The sequence below is a fragment of the Citrus clementina genome, unplaced genomic scaffold, assembly GCF_000493195.1.
Source record: "Citrus clementina cultivar Clemenules unplaced genomic scaffold, Citrus_clementina_v1.0 scaffold_9, whole genome shotgun sequence".
NCBI lineage: Eukaryota > Viridiplantae > Streptophyta > Magnoliopsida > Sapindales > Rutaceae > Citrus > Citrus x clementina.
The window spans coordinates 15,146,968-15,173,201 of record NW_006261964.1 but is presented as its reverse complement, the minus strand read 5'-3'; the positions used below and the strand labels follow the sequence as shown (position 1 = coordinate 15,173,201).

The following is a 26,234-nucleotide window of genomic DNA, read 5'->3' as shown; positions in this document are numbered from 1 at the left end:
TGTCATTTCTTGGCCATCGTGAAAAAAAAGTAAGTTAAAGATTGTATTTACACTCTAATTTGGATGGTCTTACACTTTCTAGTTTCTGATTTATGTTACTATACTATTAGGCAATTGTTATGGAATTCTTGAATGATTTATGTATGTGTTAATGCTTGAGAGTAGTTGATAAATCTTTAGACAATTTTTTTTTTCTGGATGATATTGCTGATGATGGCCTATAATGGGCTAAAATTAACTTTTGAAATTATCAGCTACAGATTAGTATTTGTGGTTTGATGTTGATTGTTACTTGAATAATGATTTGTGTTTCTATTCTACCTCTACTAAAGTGTAGATACTTGTCTTAATTTTTTTTTTAATTTTGTTGCATAATAAACTAGAGGAAAGCCACTGGAGAGCAACCTAATGAGATTGAACTCTTTTATATCACACATTTTAGCATCAAGAAAGGTTGGAGCAATGCAGAAGCACAACATGACTATGTAAGTATAATAAGCTATGATTCTCTTTGCAATAAATATATGTTGGAAACATTTTTCCTCTAAAATCAAAAGAATGATTAAATGAAAATGACATTGTTCTAATAGGATATTTAATATATTTTAATTAGTTCTGAAATTTTAATGATAGGTTTATTATATAAAATAGAATAAAAATTATAAATGAGTAAGGAATGTTGAATTAGAATAAAAGCTTCAAAGACTTTTATTGGCAAAATTTTATCTTTATTTAATAAGTTGTAATGTTGTTCAATTGTTTTACATTATTTTTTATTTATTTTTTTCATTTTGGCTATAAATGTTGAAAGAAGCCTAAGAAATATGTACTACACATTTATTTTCTTTTACTATATGGTTGCTGATTTCATTTGTAGGAAAAGATGAAAGAAATAGAACAAGCACCTGTTGCTGAAGATGGTACACCTTTGTCACCTAAAGAAATTGTTGAACTTGTTGTTGGCAAGAACTTTAAAGGCTTTGGATTTAGGCCTACACTACCTACTTCTGGATCTAGAGCATCATCACAAGTAGAAAATGAAATGCGAGGGATCATTGATAGTCAAGCAAAAGAGTTAGAGAGCACGCGTAATGAATTAGAAAGTACTCCACTGAGTTGGGTAAAACATGTGATGAGTTGAAAAAATGCCAAACTGAATTAACCGATACACGTGCAATAGTTGATAAGCAGCAGGAGCACATGAATAAGCAACAAGAGCGCTTGGATCGTATTGAGAAATTCTTGTTCACTGCCCCTTAATTGATTACCTAACTTGCATGCTTTTGATCCATGACTTTCAGTTTAGTTACTTGGTATCTCTTTTTTGTGTTCTGAAGTGGAAGTGACTTGTTAGTGATCATTAGCTTTTGGTTTCTTTTTCATTTTGGTCATATGTTGTCAAACTACTCTTCTTTTGTATGTCATTTGACAAGAGAAACGTGATCCAACATTATATATGTAATTATTATTCCAGTTATTCAATTAGTCAAACTTTTTTTCATAATTTCATTAATGTTTTAAATTTGATTATGTAAGATTTAACATATTTGATTACATTTAATCTTTTCAATATGTTGCTTCGTTTTGCAAAAAATAAAAATAAAAAATAAAATTAATTTGACAAAATTTTATATTCTGTGACCACTATAGGTGGTCTCAAAAGAAATTAAACAAACATTTAAAGATTTAGCCACAAAGTCAATGACCACGGAAAAATATTCTAAAGTGAATGAATTACCTTACCTTGAAAATAATTAATCTACGACCAATAATTGCTCATCGTAAAAAACATGATTTTGCGACAGCTAAATTTTGTCTCAGAAACATGCAAACCGCGACCAATAGTTATTGGTCGTAGAAAACTTATCAGCGACCAATTAAGTAGCCGCAAAATATAACAATCGACAAAAGATGAATTAATCTGTGACGATGTATTTTGGTCACAGAAAGCCATTATCAGTGACGAATTTAACGATTGGTCGCGGAAAAGATTCCTCGACAGACATAATGTGGCGAGTTTGCGACAACCATTTTTTGATCGTAGATAAGTTTTAGCGACTAAAATTGTATATTCTGCGACCAGTATTTTGGTCCCAAATTACGGCATTTCTACTAGTGTTTTTACACTATAGTACATACGTATGTACATACATACATACATAATTTATCGATACTATAAAATATACATATCTACGAATATATTACACATATACACTATTGAGGTTTTAATTTTATATATATATATATATATATATATATATATATATATATATATATATATATATATATATATTATAAAATATACATGTCTATCAATTTTTACACATTTACACTATTGAAGCTCTAAATGTATTTAAAATTTTATAAATAAAACACTGTGTTTATATTCACCCTTTTAAAGAATAAAAAAAAATCATCTCTAATATTTGAGTTTTAATGATAAGAATATGTAAATTATTTTAAAATAAAAAATATAATCGGGTAAATGGGTCAAGAATTTTAACCCTAACCCGACACGAAAAAAAATTGTGTTGACCCGGACCCGACCCATTTAATAATCGTGTTAAATTTAACGACACATACCCATTTATTTATGTCGTGTTCGTGTCGGGTAATCGGGTCGTGTCAAATTTTGCCAGCTCTAGGTCTGACATTTCACAAGCAGTTAGTATAGTGAGCAGGTATATGCATAATCCTAGTAAAGGACATTAGCAAAGCTATAAAATGGATTTGACAGTACATTCAAAAAACCGCGGATGTTGGTTTACTATTTAAGCAGGATAATACACTTGGTCAAAGTGTGATTGGATACTTTGATTCTGATTATGCTGGTGATTTGGACAAATGACGGTCAACCACCGGCTATGAATTTACTTTTGCCGGAGGGCCAATCAGTTGGAAGTCCACACTATAGTCTATAGTTGCACTGTCAACCACAAAAGCTGAGTACATGGCAATTAAAAAGGCTATTAATGAGGCTATTCGGTTACAAGACTTACTTAAAAATTTGAGATTGGTCCAAGAACATGTTAACATGTATTACGATAGTCAAAATGCTATTTACTTAGTAAAGAACTAAGTTTATCGTGCACATACAAAGCATATCGATGAATGATTTCACTTTGTGTGGAAATTATTGACGAGGGAAAGATTCTTCTTTAGAAAATTAAGACTGCAGAAAATCCTACAGATATGTTGACTAAGGTGGTGATAGCGATCAAGTTTGAGCATTGTCTAAATTTGATCAATATCCTACAAGTTTGAAATTATTAAGAAACCAGATATTGGAGGATAATTTAATATATGGAGAGTTTTGTAATCAGTTTAGATTTGGACAAATCTTCGCCAAGGTGGAGAATTGCTGTAAAGTTAAATTCGATGGCAACATGGATTGCTTTTCAAACATGGATGGCTTGAAATTCAAATTATGTGGCATAAATATTTTGACAAGTTGAAGCCATGCATGCGTGAAGATTTCAATGCCGATTTTTTAAGGACTTTGGTTGCCAATTCTTTGAAGACTTTTAAGTGCATTAAATAGTGAAGTTCCACTATAAATAGAGAAAAAATCTTATTTGTTGTGCATCCAAAAATTGTGAGATCTAAAAGCATTGCAAGTGAGTTCTTCAAGAGTATCCATTTGGGGTGTATTGGGTATTGGGTTTTGAGAGTAGTTGCCAAATTTTGTAAATTTTCATTTGTTAGTAAAATTATCTTCTAGGTTTTTGCCCGTGGATGTAGGTTTTAAGCTCAACCACGTAAATTATTTTGTCATATTTTCTTTGTATCACCACATTTACATTTCTCCAGAAGTCACAGTCATCATAATATTGGTAATTGCTCAACCCGCTCTTCCACAACAGAAACATCGAAATACCAAAGTCACGCGGCGCTGCGATGATGAGTTTTCACAATGAACCTTTTAAATCTTGACCACATTGTTAAGCGAAATTTTGGTATCAATAGTTGGGGCCGTCGCTAGAGATCTTAGAACAAGTCATTTTACTATGACTCTTGAAATTCTCCCAGACAACCACTTAAAGGACTCAACGGCATTATTTTCCTTCATAGTCCTGAAGACGTTGAGACAATCTGCCCTAGAGACAAGATGCATCGAGACCAAGCCAATCAAAATGAGCCAATTCCTCAACCTAAGGATACTTGTCACTAGCATGAATAGTTCGAGTGTGACCTTATTGATAAATGTCAAGGTCAAGAAGCTCTCTCTGGGATCATTTGGATTCTTTATTTTCAATAAAGAAGAGTTAGAAGCTCTTTGTCGGATCATCATTAGTGCTAGTTTGTGTTAAGTTTATTGCTATGTTCTTTTTCATGCTCTTTTTGCGTTGGATATGTTTCTTTAAATCAACTTTTGGGCTACTGTGTATGGACGATTGCTTTTCAAATAGCTTTATTTGATTCGCCACCTAAGTTCAAATTTAGAGGAGGTAGAGGCTAAAAAAATTGATTTAGATAATTGGACTTTCCCCACCCCTTACCCTTTTTGTTGTTTTGGGGGAGGCTGGGGAAACATAAACCTCTAGGCTAGGGTGTGAGCTTTGAGCAAACTTGGATAGGGTTTTGTCAATTAGTAATTCATCAATTTCTTGGGATTAGATAAGATTAGATAACCTTTAGAGTTTGTAATAAATCTAGCAAAAATGATATTCACCCCACCGTTAAACACCACTTGAACTCTATCTAGACCAAGTTCTTACATTTTTTTTATAAAAAAGAAAATATATTTTTTTTATATGGGTGGAAAGAGCGGTTTAGCAATGGGGTGAGTATAATTAATCTAAATTAAATTTAAAAAACCCGAGAAAATATGGTAGCGGCAATGAAAGAAAAAATTAAAGTAGGTGTTTTAATATTATTAGACGAAATTTTCTATTTATATTGTTTTTTAGAAAGTAAATGGATGAGCAAACTCTAAATCTATTTTTTCACTTTTTGCCTCCCATAATTTTAATTCAGATGTTAATTAAATAAAATTGATTGATAATTTTAATTCAGATGTTAATTAAATAAAATTGATTGAAAACCTGACTATGTTATTAAATGTACGAATCTCATTAAGTGCCCACCTTACTTCATTACGAGAACAATAATCTGCACCTTCATGATACGGTATAAAACAATGTCATAATTTATACGATCTCATATAAGTCTTTCTTTAAAGGCTAGTCTTTGAAAAAGAAAAGAAATATTAAATATTGTCTATGCATAGGGCTAAGTTGCCTATAGAAGAAATGAATCTCTTCACGTTGAAGAAATTAAATTATTATTGAAAGTGGAACGACACTACTGATTAATTAAGTGGCAATATTTGACTCTTTTCCATAAATAAATATTTTAAATTGCTTTAAAAGAAGACAAAAGGTTATGTAGAGTGAATTTTTTAAGCAGAGAAGCAACAAAGCAATCGCCATGTTTTTAAAATGAAACTAGTCGCACGTTATGAAGAAAACAAATGTGCTAATAATATAAAATAATTAAAAGAAAGAAATTCGATGTCGTTACTAAAGTCTAAAGAAATGCTTGTGCTCCACTGCAAGTAGATTCATTTCCATTGCAAGGCCGACTAGAGAAAAATTTCAGAGTCTCATTGATTCCGAATATTTTTATTCTTTCGATTAAATATTGTACACCTGTAATGGCAACAATATAATGAAAACATGTGCATAATGAATGTATTGCACTGAGATACCTAAGGAACCCCAGATTGCAAAGTAGTGCCGTGCCGTTTGTCCAACTTTTTTGTGCCAAGCCAAGAATAATTGCATGCTCAGATTGATGACAAAGCTTTTTAAGTAAATTATTTATGAAAATGATGGTGAACTGATTTGACATTGCAGCGAAAGCAAACAAGAGGCCAGGAGATCGATTTTTCCTTTCCCCAGCCTTGAGGAGAAATTTTTTTGCTTGGAATTTTGCATGGATTTGCTTCGGATTTGGTTGGGGTGCGTAACTGTGTAGGGGATTACTATGTTCATTGTTTGACCCCTTCTAATTAATATTTTTATGCTATAACCCTCTCAAGTTTGATGGATTATATTATGGTCCCCCATTTAAGCTTTTTTTTTTCATTTTTTTTCATTTAAGTATTTAATTAAAAATCACGTTTCTGTGTGGATACTAGTACTATTGTCCAATATTTTATAAAAGACGGTATTTAATACTTTATGTAATGGGAAAAATGACAATAACATCTCTGTAATTTAATAAAATAATCACGAAAATGTACTTATTTTTAGAAATGATCACAGAGAGCCTTTCTGCAACATTCAAATCTTCTTTTTAAACAAACATTAGAAGTTTTGTCTTGACAATTTCTAGGAACAAAATGAGTTTGTGAGTATCAAAAAATTGTGTGACTATTTTTAAAATAAAGAACTCTCCGAAAGAAGAATGACCATTTTAACAAATCATGTGGTGTCAAATGTTCTTTTCTTTTTCTTTATGCAATCTCGAAAAAAGTAGGAACAAAAAACTAAAAAGGAAAAATAAAACCGATACAAAAACACATGATCTCCCAAGTTATAAAACTAGGAGAACGTGGATCACTGTTTTAGTTCTGTGGAACTAAAAAATTGAAGTGTTACTTTAAAAGGTTGTGCTGTCAGAAATGATATGATGCAAACCAAATCTTTGCTTGGCTGCTTGGTTAACAATATTATAATCCGTTTGCAGAAATCGATGCAGATGGAGATGGACAACTTGTTTGAATCTGCTATGAGAGGCCACTGGGATCACATTGTACAGGCTTATGAGAGTAATCCCATGTCTCAAGAGTCCAAAATCACAAAATCAGAAGATACAGCTCTGCATGTTGCTGCAGCATCAGGGCATAGCGACGTCGTATGCAGACTGGTGGAAACCATGGGAGAAAATGCATCAAACATTCTGAAAATACAAAATAATAGAGGCAACACTGCTCTTCATCTTGCTGCAGCACTTGGGAACGTAGAAATGTGCCGTTGCATGGCATCAAAAGACCCCAAACTTGTCGCTGCTAGAAACAAAGATAGCGAGACTCCTCTGTTCTTGGCAGCTCTTCATGGCAAGAAGGCTGCATTTCTTTGCCTCCACTTTCTCAGCCATGATAAAGACAGTTCTTTGGGCAGAAAAAGTAATGGGGACACTATTCTTCACGCTGCCATATCCGGAGATTACTTTAGTATGTAACCCATTTTCCATTATGCTATTGTTTTTTAAATTCTGGAAAAATTTTAAATGTTGATGATCTGTTAGTTTTACAGGCTTGGCATTTCATATTATACGCTGTTACCCTGATCTTGTAAACTGTGTGAATGAGAATGCACTATCTCCTCTGCATATCCTAGCCGGCAAGCCTAATGCATTCAGGAGCAGTAGCTGTCTTGGGCTGTTTGATCTTATGCTCTATGACTGTAAGGATGACACATTCATCATTTTAGCAGCTTTCAGGATGCAACCACTATTCATTATTTTTGTCCTTAAAACTGTTTTATTTTACTTGCAAGGTGTGTCGGTTGATGAGTTGAGGGAAGAAAAATACGACTACTCAAAGAATTACGGAGCCGATAGCACTGCTAAATTTCCAGAAAACTATAGAACATGCATCAACTTCTTTAGATTCTTATGGACTTCTCTCCGAATACTTAGCGGATTACTCAGTATGTTAATTTGACAGATCTTACAATTTTTCTATCTAGCACTAGTACTATATTTTCTTAGTTTCATCATTTTGTTTTTTTTTTTGGCTCTTGTACACTATCTTTTCACTAGCTAAACCAAAGGATGAACTAGATGAAGAAGATCCTCAACAGAATGTCATTTCTCGAGGTAATTAAGCATCATTATGACGTTATCTTACATCATAGTATCTAATATTAATCAAGATGAGCTACATAATAATGATGTTATGATATAAAACATCAGAGAAGGAAGATAAAGAAGATCATTTCTGTCCTCCAAATTGCACCACATTTGTTCTGTTTTCCAAGCTGATGATGAAGGCCTTGCTAATTGTTCTGGGCATAGGTATGTATTCATTCATTTGTCTGCTTGCATAGGTTCGAAGGTTTTACGAGCTCATTTAAGACTTTCTTGTTTACATTCGTTGAGGTTCGTCCATATCTTAGAATCAAACAATTTTTACATGTTATGGCACTTAGGAATTTGGAGGATAAGCAGGATCAAAGAAAAGAAAGTGAGACACAAATGGGCTTATCTGGTGATGAAGGAACTAGTTCAATGTGCTTCTTTGTACAAGTATGACGATAATGGACAGAATCCTGAGAATTCTCGACTTGACAATAAACATGGAGAGCCTTTCTTAGTTCCAGGAGCCCGACCAGTTCCTGAAAATACAGAGACATCTCAGAAGAATATTGTGCTTTCAACTCCTGAGAAGAAAAACACTCAACAATCGAGAAGAAAAGAAACACCATTATTGATTGCAACAAAGACTGGAGTGTTGGAAATCGTGGAGAAAATTTTAGATGCATTTCCAGTGGCCATCCAAGACGAGGATGCTAATGGGAAAAATGTCGTCCTCTTGGCAGTTGAGCACAGGCAAACTCATATCTATGAACTCTTGTTGAAGAAAAAAATGATAATGGAGAATGCCTTCCGGAAACTGGATAACCAAGGGAACAGTGCATTGCACTATGCTGCTATGTTTGAAAACCATCGGCCTTCTTCACTAATTCCAGGAGCTGCACTGCAAATGCAATGGGAAATCAAGTGGTATAAGGTATGTTCAATTTGAGAAAAGCTCCAACAAACCTGCAGTTAGCATAATGTCGTTAAAATTCTCTGTTATTTTCTCCATACTGAATTGAATTTTTCCACCTACGCCATGCAGTACGTTAAGGAATCTATGCCACAAAATTTCTTTGTTCGATATAACAAGAATGGCCAAACTCCAAAGGAGCTCTTCACAGAAACACACAAAAGACTTGTTAAAGAGGGTAGTAAATGGCTCATCAAAACCTCTGAGGCTTGCTCTGTTGTTGCAGCACTCATAGCAACTGTTGCATTTGCAGCTTCAGCAACTGTACCAGGTGGTCTCAATGAAGATAATGGCAAACCAATTTTATTAGAAGAGATCGCATTTCGCATCTTTGCCATCTCTTCACTAATTTCTTTGTGCTTCTCAGTTACAGCCTTGATTGTTTGCCTAGCGATTCTCACCTCTCGATACCAAGAAAAAGATTTCGCCATGGCCTTGCCCAGAAAGCTTCTTATCGGCTTAACATCCCTACACGTATCTGTTGTTTCTGTATGGATCTCATTCTGTGCAGGGCATTACCTTGTTATTCGAGACATGTTGAGGTCAATGGCACTTCCAATGTATGCAGCAACATGCTTGCCCATGGCCTATTTCGCTCTCATACAACTTCCTCTATATGTTGATCTTATGTTGGCCATATTCAAAAAGGTTCCACAGCCTAGCTACAAGGTGTTTTCTCTCTAGCTCATCACCGATACACTAAGTAACGGTTGGTTTCTATTCTAAATTTGAATGTTCTAATTGCTTCCAGTTTATAGTTTGAGTAGAGATTTTACGCTGTCAACATGAAATTCAGTGGGATTCTAATAAAAGTTAATGAAATTTAGTGCAAGGGGGACACAAGTTAAAATGTGTTGTGAAACAGAAACGGTAACAAATTATATATGTGAACAAAAATGCAATCCCAGTCATGAAATGAAGCAGCTCCGATGATTGAAAAAATGGAAGAAAACTATACAGATACACCAAGCTACAGACAACAAAACTGAATGTTAATTTTCTCTTATTCCTTTGTTGAAATAAATTTCATACTTCAAAGTGAATGCATATTTCATAATTCCAACTATATTTCAATCCCTGAAAAGTTATTTCCGAGATTCTTGTAGAAAATGACAAAAATCAATGACGACACAACACAAGTAACCAAGAAGACAATAACATAGTCCATATTTATTACAGCTATAATCCAATATGTTAACCCAGAAGTACAGGAAGCCAGAAACAGAAAATAAAACAGTAGAGAATCAGTACTTGTGTGGGAATAACAGAGAAATTTTATCAACAAAAATTTGATTCCCAAGCAGTACCGATAAGGCTAACACATAGTCAAAAATCAGATTTCTACAACTCTTTACTTTCTCTTTTTTATCAAGAAGACAGACTTCTACACCTGTTAAAAGGAATTTAGCATACCTCCATTCCCTTCTCCAGGACAGATGCAGCTAGAAGCTTCCATAGAAGTCCACGATAAAGATATTAATTGCAAGCTTTCAGAGGCTTTGATCATGAGGCTTCAAAACTAAAGGGATCTGGTTGTCGATTTAGCCCTCTGTACAGTTAAGGTACATGCAAAACTCTAGCAGAAAAACGGTTTGACTGACCAAGCATCCAACTGAAAGGAACTTTAATTAAGGATTCTTTCACTAAAGATTCCTTAATGCACACTGAGCCACAGTTAGCTCCAGTTGAATAACCAAAATCAAATTGCGTTGTTCAAGAGGTTTTTTGTGTTACTAAAGAAATACTTCTTGATCGCCTTTTCTTTGAAACAGCCTGACAATATTAAGCTCTCACAATCAGTGAAAAAAGGACTTGCATGTTATAAGCAGGAGCACTGCTCCAAAAATAGTGAATACAATTAAAAAATAACCAATAAATTCTGTGAGGAGATCATATTTACGGCTCAGCAAACAAAACGTCAGATCGAATACAGGATCAGAAATAGGTTTCTTTTTTTCCCCGCCTTTTTTTCGCTTTATTTTACCCTTACAGTATCATTTGCTGACCATGGAACCAAATAAACCCATCACTCCCCCAACACAATATCAGACAAGAGTGACATTCCAAAATCTTTTGAATTGCAGGCCAAAATACATATTTACATACAACGAGGTTCCATTAATTCTTCACTTAAAAGGATTATTTAAATTTTAACTATCAATTGCATTCAATCCAATGGTAGATATAGTTGATGTGTTGACAACATTAAAAGCTATATTTTTTTAAGATCCACTCCATTGGTTTAATAAAATTAATGAATAAAAATTTAACTTTTTAAAAAAAAAACTTATGTTTACACATTACCAACTGTAGGGATTTATTGAAAGCTTATTATGCACGTATCCACTGTATGTGTATGACATTAAGTAATAGTACACAAGTAATTTCCACTAACGGAAGAATTTGATCATCAGGAAAACAAAAAAGTGATAATATCAGAAAATAATCAACTGGAGCTTAGTGAATGGAAGCTTTAACACAGACCTTGGTTGACAAAGGTGGCAAAGAGGCCTGCCGTGCTGCCTTTCCAGGTTCAGTTAATTGCCGAATCTCTCGAAGTTGGCTCGCTATGTCCTCCAAAAGCTGCAACTGGATCTTTTCCCTTCCCTTATGCCCTTTAGAGAAGTTGAGCTTCTCTCTTCCCTCTTGCACAATCTTAAGCCTTTCTCTAAGACAACCAACTTCATTGTCAATTTTCAACCTTTCATAATCAAAAGCCGACATAGAATTTCGCCGCAAATCAGTTAGCAAAGTTTTTCCTTGTGAGAAACTCCTTTGTCTACTAACTAAGTCTGAAATGCTTCTTTTCATGTCCACCTCCGTGTCTGACCTATCTATAACTGGACTGTCACATCTGGTAGGAATGTCCAAAGTAAGATTCTTTGATAGGTCTCCGTGATTGTTTCCACTATCTTCATTACATGTAGTAAGTTCATCACCAATGACATGAACATCATAAACACAGAGATCTCTTACAGGAACTGAGCTTTGTGAACCTTTTCCATGCTTCTCCACTTTATCATTGCTATATTTGACAATTATCTTCGTTTCGTCGCAAGCCTCCATAGCTTTTTTGAGTTCATCAGCTGGCTCCTGCTTTTCCACTTCCAGCGTGATGATTTTCTCATGGACATTACGTACCTGAGTAGTTGAACAGTTTAACTGTGAACTTTCTGCTGGTATTTGCTCCTCCCTTGTTTGTTGTATTGGATTCTTTTCCATAGACTCCATGCCCTTCTCTTGTAAACTTGGATGTCTATGGATGTATCCTGGTTTTGAAGAGTCAACTTCATCTAATTCTGGGTTTAGTAATCCTTTTCCTGAAGTAACAGAATAGTTCTGTGACCCAATAGAAGTGACCTCATAATCCGGAAAATCGTTTTCACTTTTAACCTTTTGCTTCTCAACAACGGATTTGCTAATCTTCTGCAGCATCATCAGGGGATCCTCACAGGAATATGATGAAGAAGTTGCAGTTTGCTCCTGTGTAGTTGCTGTATCATCTGTCTCAGCATCAAAAAACATTTGCCTTAATGTTTCAACTTCCCTCTCCAGAAAATGTTTTTCCCTCTCTCTCCTTATTATGATCTCTTTGAGAATGTTCATTTCTTCAGCATCATATGCAGATTTTTCTTCTATCATCCTCTGGTATTGCCTAGCTTCCATTTCTATTGACGCCTTCTCCTCTTGTAACCGAAGAATCATTGCCATTGCCTCATCTGCAGCTGTTGCAGCAGCACTTCTTTCTTTCTCAAGTTCAAGATACAGAGCTGAACGAGCAGCATGTTCTTCTCCTAGTGCTTCTTCCAAACTTCTGATTGTACTTATATCATTTCCATCTAAACCTAGCTCCCCTGGCAGATCACAATTTAACACTTCAACAGATGATGCGTCCTTCTCAACAGTATTATTTTTGTCCACAGGTTCATTAGATTCAGAAGTCATAGTTACATCTTCTTTCGAAGCTCCTCTGCTATCTGAAAACAGCATAACCACCCACAACAAAGCAGCATCAGCACACGAAGAAACAATCAATTAAAATGCAAGCATGTAATGTATGCACAAAACCATTATGAAGCCATGCGAGGCTTATGACTGAAGAAAAATGTCAAACTTAAACGTTACCACCTCAAAGTGAAACATTCCTAAACACAAATTACTGCCTGATTCAAAGGGTGCAACCATTCACTTATCAAAAGGTTTACCGAAGTTGATCTATTTACTAAGCATACCTCTTGCACTTCCCAAAAAAAAAAAATTGAGATTCTGAAAGTAATTGAAGGCTCATATCAAGCATGCTATTCTTCAACTCTGACATAGAAGATGTAGTAAAGCCTCAGCCAATAAGAGTTATATCACAAGAGATATTTGGGAATCATTCAGTCCAGTCGCATTGAGATACAGGATAGTAAGCCAAAAAAACTTCTTGCACTCTTTTATTTGCATATAAGGTTATTTATGCCCAGCGCAAACTCATCTCTACCACAGGAGGTTAATAGTTTCTTCAAAATAAGATGAGCTTGTGGTTCACTCTAGAACAATAAAAGTTCTATTCTTTAGTATCAAATCGATCATAAATGCTACCCAAATTCCATGTAAGCGTGCACCACAAATAAGAACTAATAAAGAGACCCGTGATCCCATAAAAGGACATCATGATTCCTTATGTGAGAAAAATTATCTTCTGAGCCCACAACAAACATTTATATTCAATTATTCTCTCTTAATTTTGAATGAAAGGTAATTATTCTCACTACAAATGACACCACAGACACAGTGATGCATTATCAACCACGGCTACAATATCATGCAAAAAGAAAAATTATCAGAACTAAAGATAAAATACATTCATCAGCAATAAACACATACTGAAAACTCATCTTTTGGATCACATTATTTGCACTTACCTTCAATGGTTTCACTTCCTCGATGAACAGGAACAGAGCTGCCTTCACTAATTTCAGTTCCTATTTTACTGAAACTGCTAGGGGATGACAAAACAGATTGCCAATCTGATACTAACTGATCAAACGATGAAAATGACAGAGACTTTTCATTACGAAAAACACTTTTTCGATGTCGCCTGATACCATATCTTGGCCTGTGGCTCTTAACCACCTTCCCTTTAAAGTCAAACCTTCCTTCTTTCATCGAAGAATCTCTTCCAATTCTTTCTCGTGAAGACGAAGCACATGATGTTTCACCCTCTGAAGCAACATGGCCCTTATCAAACTCTCTCTCTTTCGATTGAGGATTCATGTTACTGGCCAATATTGAATCGAAAGGGAACTTAGTCTTAGCTAAAAATTGAATATTAGATATTTTCTCTGTGGGGCAATCAACAAGAAAACCTTGCCAGCAGTTGCCATAACTAATCTTATTGGGTTTACCAAAATGTCCATTGCACGGACAAGGCAAAGACAATCCGAACAAACCAAGAAACTTCGACGCAAAATAGGCAAGTGCTGATCCACATAAGAGGAAATAAGCTATAGCAAGATTGAGGAATGCACCCACTAGCTCACTAAATGTCCATACATCGATCGCTTGACACATCATTGTCTTTCCCATTTTAACAATCTTCCACTTAATCTTTACGCATATTGATCAAACCAATTATGAAATAATCGACCAAAATCCTCTTCTGGTAGCCAAGAAAACTGTGAGAAAATGAAAGGAAACATATTAAGTTACTATTTCACTCTATTCAGTTTGGTTGCTAAGAATATACAACAAAAATAACTCATAACATCAAAATTTAAGACTCGCCCATTAACTTACAGATGACATTACATATATAGGTAAATCAAAAATAAAAATTAAAAAAATAAAGAATTTACCGAGCTGTGAATGAGTCGACTCAATCAAAGCTGTCTCGATCTATGCTGTTAACGTTTGTTTGAATTAAAAACCGTGATGTAAATATCTGGGCAGTTATGTGTAGATGTTGGAGTTGATATTCCAAAGAGAACACAGATGCTGAAGAGTTTCTTAATTTGGATTTGATTCGATTTTGATTGTACTTGTTCGGTTAAAGTTTAAACTAGGGTTATTTTCACTCAGCCCTCATATGTTTTGACATTTGCCACCGCGAATCTAAATGTTTCAACAATTTTCATCCCACACCTATTTCCGTTAATTTGACCATTATTTTTTACGGAACTGTTTGAAATTTAAATAAATATCAGAAATGCCGCTTATTTTAAATTGGAGAAGAATTAAATGATATAAAATGTTAATTTAATAATTAATATTTATATTAAAAATTATTAATTAAAGGCAATTACATAATAATTTCATCAATTAACTTATCAAATAAATTTAATTTATCAGCATCAAATAATATTTAAAGCATGAACTTTTAAATTTATCCTTTGACCGTTAGAATAAATGGTCAAATTAACGGATTTACGTGCGGAGTGAAAATTATTGAAACATTTAGGAGTGCAGTAAAAAATATTGAAACATATGAGGACACGGTGGAATTAACCCTTTAAACTACTTCGGTTACATTTCCCGAGGGGAGATGTGGTGTCGTTTCATTCTCATTTATGATTTATTCACTGCACCATTCACCGTTAGATTTGAAAAATTAAAAAAATAAATTAAAATTTTACTTTACAGCCATTTAAATATCAAAATTTTACATTTCAATTATTCCTTTAAAAAAATATTACGATTCTCTCCTGATATGAGTTCTACTGAATTTTTAAAATTTTTTTGTCATGTGTCTTTTAATATTAGTATATGAATAAAATTTAATTTCTTTTATTTTTTTATTTATTAACAATCAATCAACAATTAAGTTATTTAATCAAAAGAAGATTTTTAAAAAAAAAAAAAAAACAGTGAGCCTTTAGAACCTACACCACTAGAGAATTGTCATACAATAACAACACCTATTCTTGCTTAGCCAATATCACCTGATTAAAACATCCTAAATCTCTAAAACCAAGTCCACTTAATTTTTTCGAGCGACTCAAACAATTCTACTGTAACAAGTGAATATTTCGTTGCTGACTCGTCGTTCCCCACCAAAATTTTGTAAATTTTCTCTGAAGTTCATTACAAAACCCCACTGGTAATCGGAAGACCCCCATTGTATAGGAAGGAATTGCTTGGGCAACCACTTTAATTAGCAGTTCTTTGCCCCCTTTAGAAAAACATTTTGTAGACCACTCACTCAACTTCTTCATTACACGATATTGAAACTCTTGAAAATACCTTTTTTTCTTCCATCCCACCGTTGCTGGCAACCCTAAGTATCTCTCATAAGCAGGTACAACAGTAAAATAAAAAATCTCAGTCACCGCTCGACGAACAGCAGCACATACATTTGGACAAAATAACATTGAGGATTTTACAAAATCAAAACACTACCCAAATGCAGCGGAATAGACATTAAAAATGTCTAGGAATATATAGCAGTAACTGGTTGTTGCATCCGAGTACTTTTAGGCATATCTCGCCGCCAACTTTACCTACTAATTCTTTAGTTGCATATTTGATTTTGGATGGAAATTACTAGAATGTCCCTAAGCTACGACAACATTTTTTAGACATGGATGTTCAATAGATCTTGAAGATTAAGCTATTGTATCAGCCTTGTGAGGATAGGGTGTTATGGCATTATGATAGGCAAGGAGAGTATTCTGTGAAGTCAGGCTATAATTTGGCTATGCAGAGTCAAGATTCAGAGTGTGTTGTGTCATCTGGGGAAGAGTCCTGTGTATGGCAAGCTGTTTGGAAGTTAAATGTTTCTCCCAAGATGAGAATTTTTCTTTGGCCAGCTCTTTTAAATATTTTGCCTACAATGGACAAATCAAAGTTAAAACGAGTTGTACATGTTTCAAGTTATCATGTTTGTGAATATGTGGAGGAATTAGTCATGCATGCTTTGGTAGAGTGTGATTGGGCCCAAAGAGGTGTGGAAATTAACTAAGCTTTTGGGAGTTAAGTGTGCACGAAATTAATTGTGATTTGTGGGGGCTATTTAAATATGCAAGTTATGTGCTTATAAATGAGGAATTGTCTTTATTTGTGCCGACTTTGTGGGGTATTTGGGAAGTGTTTGTACGAGAATGTTAAAATGGTGTCGTCACATGTTGTTGAACAAATTGAAGGCATGTTCCAATCCTTTGTTTTGTGTGAAATATATTAGTGGAGATTCTAAATAGTCTAATAAGGTTTTAGCTATTGGGAAGTGGGAGGTGCCTTCAGTGGGTTGGTATAAATTAACTGTGGATGTAGCTGTTGATAAGGTGAATGGTACGGTGGGTTATGGTGCTGTAATGCGTAATAGTGATGGTCATGTTATGGTTGTGGGGGCTTATCAGGGTATTTTTTCTGATGATGTGGATATTATAGAGGCTGAAGCATTTCGCTTTGGTGTATGACTCGCTAGTGAGATTCGGATTCGTTGGTGGTGGAGTCGGATTCATTGCCGGTTACTCAGTTTGTCAATAGCAAATGTCATACATGTACTGAGTTATTTTGGATTATTTTAGAGATACAAATGCTAACCTCAGCAGTAGAGAAGTTCAAAATTCGACATATCCCTGGATGTTGTAATCATGCTGCTGATGTATTAGCTAAATTTTCTCTTCAATGTTTAGAGTCTTTAGTTTGGTTCGAAGATTATCCTAGTTTTTTAGAATGTTATCTGTAAGTTGAACTCTAAAATAAAGTTCCTGCATTTATTTAAAAAAAATCAAAATTTTAAATAATTTTATTGAATTATTGAATTACCACATAAAATTTATATAATGATTATTGATTTATATAATTTGGTTCTCATCGTAAATATATATCCAAAAAATAGAAACTATCATTGATTCGATAATTATTGATATTATCGAAATCTCATCGTAAATATATATTCCGAAAGAAGTTTGGTTCGATAATTATTGATTTATATAATTTTATTGAATTACCACATAAAATTTTTACATACACTCTAGATTTTTAATTCAGTTCACTCAAACATGAAAATAAAGTTTATTATGATATAATTTAGTTCGTAAAACACTCTTTAATTAAATAAATATTAGTTGAGTTTGTGGGTACCTCTTTAATTTAATGTCGTCTTTGAGTTTGAGGATTTGAGTTTACTTTAATGTGTGTAGGAACATTTTTCATTTTCAACCACTCGACCTTTAGTTGCTACTCTTGCAAATTTATCAGTTCACTTCTCTCTCAATTGAAAAAATATTTGATTGGAGACAATTTTCCCCTTTTGAAATACAATTGAGAGTGGAAATCCATTGAATATAAGTAAGGGGAGAAATTTAGGCTTCATAGATTAATATAAACTAGTCTCAATAATTATCGAATCATAGATATCTGCAGTCTTCTCATTGTAATACATTAGTAATAATTTTTTTTTTGGTATTTTTGGATGGCTTCAAGTTTGATAAATTGAATACCCGTGAGCTGGCAGGCATTGGGTTTGGCTTCAAATTTAGAATGATAAATTAGATTATATTTATATATTCAAAATTATATAAAAAAAAATTCTATAAAAAAAACATTTTTCTCTATAAAGAATCACAAGTTTAATATTTCAAGAAAATATTTAGGAGATTCTATAATTTAAGTAGAATCTCAATAGATTTGTAATTGGCAGTTTAGGGATATTTTCCACGATATAGAATATTGTGATTTAAACTTTACATTTGAGCTAATGCGAAAGCTGCCTTGAAATTATTGGCAACTGGCAAGTGCCATGTTACACTATTATAGTGTTATTTACCACCATATTTTATTTTTGAAGTACAACTAGTTTGTATACCTTAGTGTCACAGGCTGCTCAAATTTATAATTTGGTACCAACGAAGGCTCAATTGCCGCGCATAGGTTCGCTTAGTAAAGGTCTGCCCAAAGGTAAGGTGTGCTAGCAGTAGGGTACGCTCAGCAACAAGGCTGCGATCAACGGTGGGTCATCTACTACAATTAGCGAGCCATGGTGCGCTTAGTAGCCGACAGCCCAAGATCAAGCCCAAATCCGCAAGCTAAAGTGAACAAGCACAGCTTGATTCTAGAATTCTTTACAACTAACTAGCACTTGTAAATGTCTAGGCAATTTCACAATTGTGTATAAATAAACCTCTCTAGATATTTTGCGCAAGTTGCTTGGAAATATCTAGTCCTAAGCAAGACACTCTATAAATAGGGCTAGGCACCCACTGTTAGGAATGGCAATTTAAGGGCTTGGGCTAGGCTTTTTCAAGTACAGACTCAAGCCCAAGTTATTGACAGTAGGCCTAAGCCCTGTAAAAGTATGTCCATACTTAAACAGGTCGGGCTTGGATCGGGCCTGGGCTTAGATAAATTTTTTAAAATAATTTTCTAATAGAGTTTAAAATTAGAAAAAAATAAAGGAACACTTAAATTAAAGATGATTAATTGATTATACAATATATAATAGATTAAATAATTAAATACACTAAATATAAAAATATTTAAAATATATAAAATTTAAATATAAAGTCCATAATATATAAAATAAAAAAAAATTTATTTATAAAATATAAAGCCTGGGCTTTTCCTATGAGCCCATATCCAAGCTCATCTATTGTGGATTTTTAAATTTTCATCTCATGACTAGACCCATTCACTATGGGCAGGGCCTAAAGCCGGTAGGCCTAGATGGACACTTTACGGGCTGAGGCAGGCCTGTATTTTTTTGCCATCTCTACCCACCATTTTGCCCAACACCACACCACACACCTAGCAACTCAAGCATCCTAGTAAAGCTCTCTTATATTCTCTATTGCGAGTAATAAAATTCGCTTGGCCATATACTTTCTCGCAAGCATCCTTTCTTAGCGAGCTTGAAAAGTTCATTAGGCTTAGTAAACAACTTTTGTGCTAGAAGTTGTTTAAGTGCCTCATGGGTTGTTGTGCAACATACTCATCCCTTGACATTAAGGTTTGATTGAGTGATTTTCATAACGTATTCTTAATTTTTTATGTAAATGCTTAGTAAGTTCATTAACCTTTGTGCTAGAAGTTGTTTAAGTGTTGTATGGGTTGTTGTGCAACATACTCATCCCTTGACATTAGGTTTTGATTGCATGATTTTCATAACTTATTCTTAATTTCTTATGTAAATGCTGCTAAAATTTCATTAATTAAAAAAAAAGAAGGAAGTAGTTTTAAACTGTAGAAAAAATAAAAAATCTTATTAGTTGAGAAGTCCAAAAATAAAAATCTGTATTTGACACTCAAGAGAATATTGGTCGCAAACAGTAGAATTATTTATATTAATATAAATATTCATATTTATTTTTGTTCAATATATATTAAATACTGATTAAAAAATTTTAAAAAAATTAGATTACTTTTTCATGAAATTTTTGTTAAGTCATAATCATATGTTATGAAGTTCATATTACGAAAGCATGCATAAAATTGATGAGATATTTTATCCCTAAATATTAAAATGTTGCATTTCAATATCTCGAACAGAAAACGCATGAAACAAAAATCATTAAAAGTTTCTTATTCCAAACATTCGTATCCATAACAGCAATTTCTTATTACTTAAAAATTTAGTGTTCATATATGTTCAACTCAACGATATTTTTAACAAAAAAAATGATAAAATATTGGAGAGAACTAAAAGTAAAAAATTATTGAAAAGAAGGTTGTTAAAATAGGTTTTTGCCCAAAAGTTTTTCACCAGTTTCAATGTAGGTATATTCATGTCACCCAAGTTTGAATCATTAAATGACAAGAGATTCTATTGAAAATTCTCTCGACGACTTAACGAACATTTACTAGTTTCTCTGAGATAATCTCGGAATAATAATAGTCTGTACTATTATTGATTCTATTGAAAATTTGCCTTTATGACTTAGATATCGGTAGTTATTTGATATTATTTCAGATAAGTTTTTTTTGGACTATCCAAAGTTTTTTATATTATCTCGGATTAATTTTTTTTTGGATTACATGACATACCCAATTATCCATGGGATTGTACAATAATTTGTCTGAGTTCATACCGTGTAGCACTTCGGAGACCTGGTTTCTTTTTAAACTTGTTGGGATCATCTCATTTGGGGACCCAAAATTTCAAAGTTCAAAAAGACTTACTTAATTTGTAATTAACATTAAATTTGGATTCGGATGAACTTTATCATAAAATTACGTTTTCAAATAAAGAATAATAAAAAGCAAGCGGCGGTAGCTTCTTGTGGAGAAGAAAAAGACGTGAGAGAGAAGAGAGAACACTGACATAATATTAAATTTGGGAACGAGTTTCAATATTTAATTGGATGATCAGAATATGAAATTAACTTGGTTTCTTCTTAAATTTTGAGTATAAATTTTTGGCATCGAACTCAATAATCTTATTAATCTTGATTTTTATTTGATTATTTCGTTGACGGTTATTTGAGATATCTATTTGTTATTAGACTGAAATTCTTGATGTTGTTAATCTTTAGTATTATTTAAAAAAAAATTTGTGCTGTAATTTCATTAATATAGTGGAAGATTACATTAGACTACAGTCCCGTGATTTTTTCTTGATTTGGATTTTCCACCCAAAAGATTTATATTTTTTGTGGTTGGTTTTTTCTTTAGATTTTGTTGGTTTTTTTTTTTTACCTATTTATTTGTGATACACATCGTATTTTAATAGAAAAAAAAAGAGTTTTGTTTCTGTTTAATTTGCAGTTGTTTTTGTGAGTTCCTTTCCCAATAAAACCAACATGATTCATGACCAAATAATATGTACTCTGTTTTTCCCAAATATTTTATTTTTATTTTTATTTTTTAACATGAAAATCAAAATAAATCGTTAAAAAAAATACTTAGCCAATTGTTATGTATGACAACTACGCGTACATATACATTTTTGGGATATTATCATTCGTATACCCTATAAATGCTCTGTTATCAAAAATACTACAACACTTTGAGGGTGTATCAATCGTCCACCCTAAATTGACAAAAGCTATCAGCCGACTACCAAATCGTTAGCTGCCGTTTGAAAGTTAACGGAATTATAGTGAATTGACGATTTTACCCTTAAAAAGTATCACTTGTATATCCTTAAATTCTTTTATTATCACTTGTATACCCCTAAATTATCACATATATCATATGAAAAGACCAAATTACCCCTCTTGCATTATCCTATTTGAATGGCAAGTAACGGTTTGGTGGACGGTATATATATTTTGTCAACTTAGAATGGACGATTGATACACCCTCAAAGTATTGTAGTATTTTTTATAACAGAGCATCTATAGAGTATACGAATGATAATTTCCCTACATTTTTTTTAAAAAAAATTATACACACAATAGTTTCGCCGGAAAGCTAATTTGTCAAACAAGAGAATCAGAAATCAAAAGAGCTAACTTGCCCTCAGGCTAAGTATTACAATTACGTGAAACTGTCATTCCATTAATTAGTTGAAAATATGAGAATTTGTTTTAATTTGATCTGCAAATTTGGATTGTTTTGTTTTAAATGTACTTTTAACATGTTAAATTGTAATTGATGAGCCAAGTTAATTGGAATTTTGATGTTGGCTCAACTAATTATGAGCAATAACCGTCATTCCATTAATGAATATGGAATTTTGATGGTTCTATCATAATTAATTGAACCAACCACTGAGCAAAAAAGCATGCACAAACCTTAAAGGTTAAAGAACTTCTATGCATTTGATCATGTATTAAATAAATAATTCACATGTTAATTAGTAGTTAATAAGTAAAAAAATAAAGAAGTTAAATCTTATCCCTACACTATCACTAAAAAATACATGGTAGAAAAGCTTTAAAAACTCAATAGAGCTCATATTGAAAGAACATCTTATTTCACGTTTTAGTAGCTTAGATATTACGTCAAAATTTGTATATAAAAATAGGGTTCTTAAACACACAATTTACTACTATTTCTTTTTTTAAATTAGTGGTTTGCTTCTCAATAGATGAATGTTTGCTAAAAATAACTAAAAAGTTTATTAAGGTTTAAAATTTATTCCATGAGTGTGCTAAATATCGCAAGCCAAGTTTTTTATTTGATCATATTACATAGACCTTAATAGTAAATTACATCATGAATATATTATTACTATACATATTTTTTTAAAACAAGGATGTTTAGAGTATATATTATATTGCAATTACAAAAATTTCATATACACTGAATTATACCTCGCGCACACTCAATTAATTAATTAATTTGTGTGTGTGTGTTCGCATGTATGTTTTTTTTTAAGAATCTAATATTTTATTAGAATAAACAATTTTTTTAATACAATTTATGACTAGAAACTCGTTCTAGAAACTATGTCTCGTTCTCACCTTTGTGAGCTAGGTTCGAGCTTATCACTTTATTCTATCAATAACAAAATGAGCAGGGTTTGAGTTCTAGTCTTCTTTGTATCAATCAAGAGATTTTACAAGTTAAAACAATTAACCCCCCCAACAAAAAAAAAAAAAGCCTATTTTTGTTCGTGGCAATTTTATTAGGTTTAGAAAAATTCAACTTATGACCTAGTCAACCAAGTTGTCGAAAGAAACTAGAAGGAAAAGCAAAGAAAAATTCTCATTTTGACAAATTTTTGTTCTCAACTTTCCGATGTCACACACTATAGACTTTTATTTCTTTGTTGTTTTGTAGTGACTGAATCCTTTATCCCACACAAAATAAATTATATCTTTTAAGTGAATAATAAAATATAACCAGCTTAAATTGAGGTCATTATATATAAATAAAATTTTAATTATTATCATCATTGTTTGAACAAATAAAATTCTGAAGAAAACTTAGTATATGAATTCGATTCTACATGTTTTTAGTAGATTTTGGGTGTGCGAATGAAAGCTACAAAACTTACTTGAGAACAATGATTTTTTTTTTTTTTTGGGACGTAGAGTGCCTAGCTTGGTCAGGGTATATGGATTATTTTGGTTGTTATGGAGTGAAGAAAGAGTGAGAGGATAGTGGATATGGTAAGAGGTTTGAATCTAGACTCAGAGAGCTCGCCAAGTTGCCTTAGACCTGCAAAACAATGAGAAAGATGTTAGAGATGGAGCTGGGGATGGCTAGCGACCACACTTTGACGCTCAAGTCAAAGTTGGGTTATCTTAGGTTAGAGAGCTTGCAAGCTCTTAATAATAGTGGTTGGAGGCGGAAGAAATCGTAGCCCCTATGGTGTGCATGATGGCTATACTGATAAAAATAAAACCTGATTATTCTATAAGCAGCACTCGGGTTGCCATGCCACTTGACTTTTTTTATTGGCCTTCTTTGTTGGCATGTCAAAGATATTTTTGTCCTTTACACGCGTAACCATTTGGATATGTCAAGTAGGGCTGGCAAAAAAGCCTGGGCTTGGGCTTGGGCTTGGGCCGGCCCTCACCCATGAGGCCCTGGACAAGGGCCTAAGAAAAAAAGCCCGGACAAAGCTCAAGCCCACTACTTTTAAAATAATAATTTTATAAATTAGAATAATATAATTAAAATTGAAAAGTAATTTAAAAATAAAAAAGAAAACTTAAATTCTTAACTTATAAATCAATTATGATTCAAAAAAACTAAAATTATGATACTAAATTCTCTCTTTTGTGTCAATTAATTAAGAGAGCGTTTAAATTAGAAAATCTAGTATTAAAGAAAATTAAAGTTATGAGTTTTTATTTACTTTATTTATTATTTTAATTTGAAATATTGATTTTCTTTAATTTATCTATAATTGTAACAACTTGTTGATCATTAATTTATTTCAAATTTACAATAATTTAAAATTTTAAAATAAATAAATAAAGCCCGAGCCCGGCCCAGGCCCGTACACTTAGCTGATGAGAGGGCCTGGACATGGGCTTGAAAAAGCCCGGCCTAAGCCCACTGTTTGCCATCCCTAATGTCAAGACATGCGAGGAAAATAAGTTTGAGCTGCATAGACTTGTTGGGCATAGAGGGCTAGTCTCGTGTACCTCTGTTGAGCCAGTTGGGGATTTGCAAGTGTGGCAGGAGAGGACATGTGGTCCCAACTATCTTAGTAACAATTGTTTTTAGCCTTTTTGTAGGAGTAACAGATCATTGTCTCCTCTTTTTCATCACAATATTCTTTCGTTGATTCTTTTTTTTTTAAGAGAATCAGCCAATCTTTTTAGGATTACGTCTTTTTATCACCTTACACTTTTTATGAATATATTTCTAACATATCTATCCCTTCGTATTGCACCCCAACTACCCTTCAGAATACCTATGGTACCCTGCATAACCCAAGATTCTTTTGATAACTTCTATTATAAAATTTAATATTGACACGTGGCACTTTGTTACCGGGCCTTTCGCTTCTTCCCCAAACACTAAATATCAAACAAATTTTTCACTGAACTTTAATTATTAAAAGCACTAAAGATAACCTAATCTATAATATCCAAATATTAATTCGTTGGACAATCAATCATGTTTATTAATTGTTTAGTAAAGTTGCTTGTGTCAGATCTCCAATGTTAACTATTACAGCTCCAGGAGCAGGATCAACATCAATCAATTGATCCTCATTTACGACTTGAAGGCAGCCCATTTGATCTTGAAGAACCACAGTGAGGGATCTACTATCGATGTACTTGCAAGGATCTGAAATCAACTTTGGTTCAGGGCGTGCTTGAGAGTTAATGTGCTATCAAATTAACTGTTTCGCAGCCTAATTCTTTCAGGGGATTGAAAATTTGGAATTGGGCCCAAAAGATTTTGATATCAGCTCCAATACTGTAAGTCCAAATTTCATTTCTTCATTTGAATAGCCGAACCTTGCATCTCTGCAATTCGATCAAGTACATGATCTTATACGATTAAAAAACCCTGCTTTTCATACGAATGTGCAGAAAATGGATTTACGTCGAGTCAACAACAGTCGTTCAGGTATGCTCGTATTTTCCTGTACATTTATTTTATTTTAAATGGTAAGAGGGCAGGCAAAGTCTAAATTGATTTTTAAGCTGCTACTTCACCTTGCATTCAAACAACTAATAGCCAGTCGAAGAAAGTTGCTTAGAAACCATTTTGCCAAGTTTGAATGCTAGGTGAAGTAACCTGTTAATTTAACTCCATTATGTAAAACATTTACTTGTTAATTTAACGTTAATTTTGTAAAAATTTAATTAGGAGAAAATTCAGATTATCAGCAGCACGGGCTAATAGTGGTATTATTGCATACTGCGCCACGTCGGGCAATTCCTCAGGATTGGGTGTGCCAGGGCCCAGGGGACATAAGGGAATTCAACGAATCTCTCTCCAGTTAGCTGCTGGCCCTTCATAAAATTCAAAATTGATGGTTTATTATACCACTGATCTATTTTTATCTACAAGGAATATCCCTGGCATTCTACAGCTCCGGAATCTATGCCGGTTTTTGAATCATCAAAAAGGTTTTATTAATTCACTCATTCGGTCATATTTGGAAATGTTTTTTGCCTGA

At 33.2% G+C, this 26,234-nt stretch overlaps 2 protein-coding genes and 1 long non-coding RNA gene across 3 annotated transcripts; 2 read left to right on the top strand and 1 right to left on the bottom strand.

Moving 5' to 3' along the window:
* Nucleotide 1: 1 nt before the first annotated feature.
* Nucleotides 2-894, top strand: LOC112100694. Its single transcript, XR_002907006.1, has 3 exons — nt 2-29; nt 384-485; nt 878-894. It is a non-coding gene; the product is annotated as an uncharacterized LOC112100694 (long non-coding RNA).
* A 5,706-nt stretch (nt 895-6,600) lies between these two features.
* On the top strand, nt 6,601-9,736 carry LOC18032379. The gene is made up of 7 exons (XM_024183780.1): nt 6,601-7,180; nt 7,263-7,412; nt 7,506-7,658; nt 7,771-7,827; nt 7,924-8,025; nt 8,160-8,740; nt 8,852-9,736. Exons 1-7 carry the CDS (start codon nt 6,634-6,636, stop codon nt 9,461-9,463), a joined length of 2,202 nt encoding a protein of 733 aa, XP_024039548.1. The 5' UTR covers nt 6,601-6,633; the 3' UTR covers nt 9,464-9,736.
* A 180-nt stretch (nt 9,737-9,916) lies between these two features.
* Nucleotides 9,917-14,765, bottom strand: LOC18033093. The gene is made up of 4 exons (XM_006420846.2): nt 14,620-14,765; nt 13,687-14,439; nt 11,264-12,756; nt 9,917-10,552 (listed from the first exon to the last, which is right to left on the bottom strand). The coding sequence occupies exons 2-4, from the start codon at nt 14,348-14,350 to the stop codon at nt 10,493-10,495; spliced, it is 2,217 nt and encodes a 738-aa protein (XP_006420909.1). The 5' UTR covers nt 14,351-14,439; nt 14,620-14,765; the 3' UTR covers nt 9,917-10,492.
* Between the last annotated feature and the right edge of the window lie 11,469 nt (nt 14,766-26,234).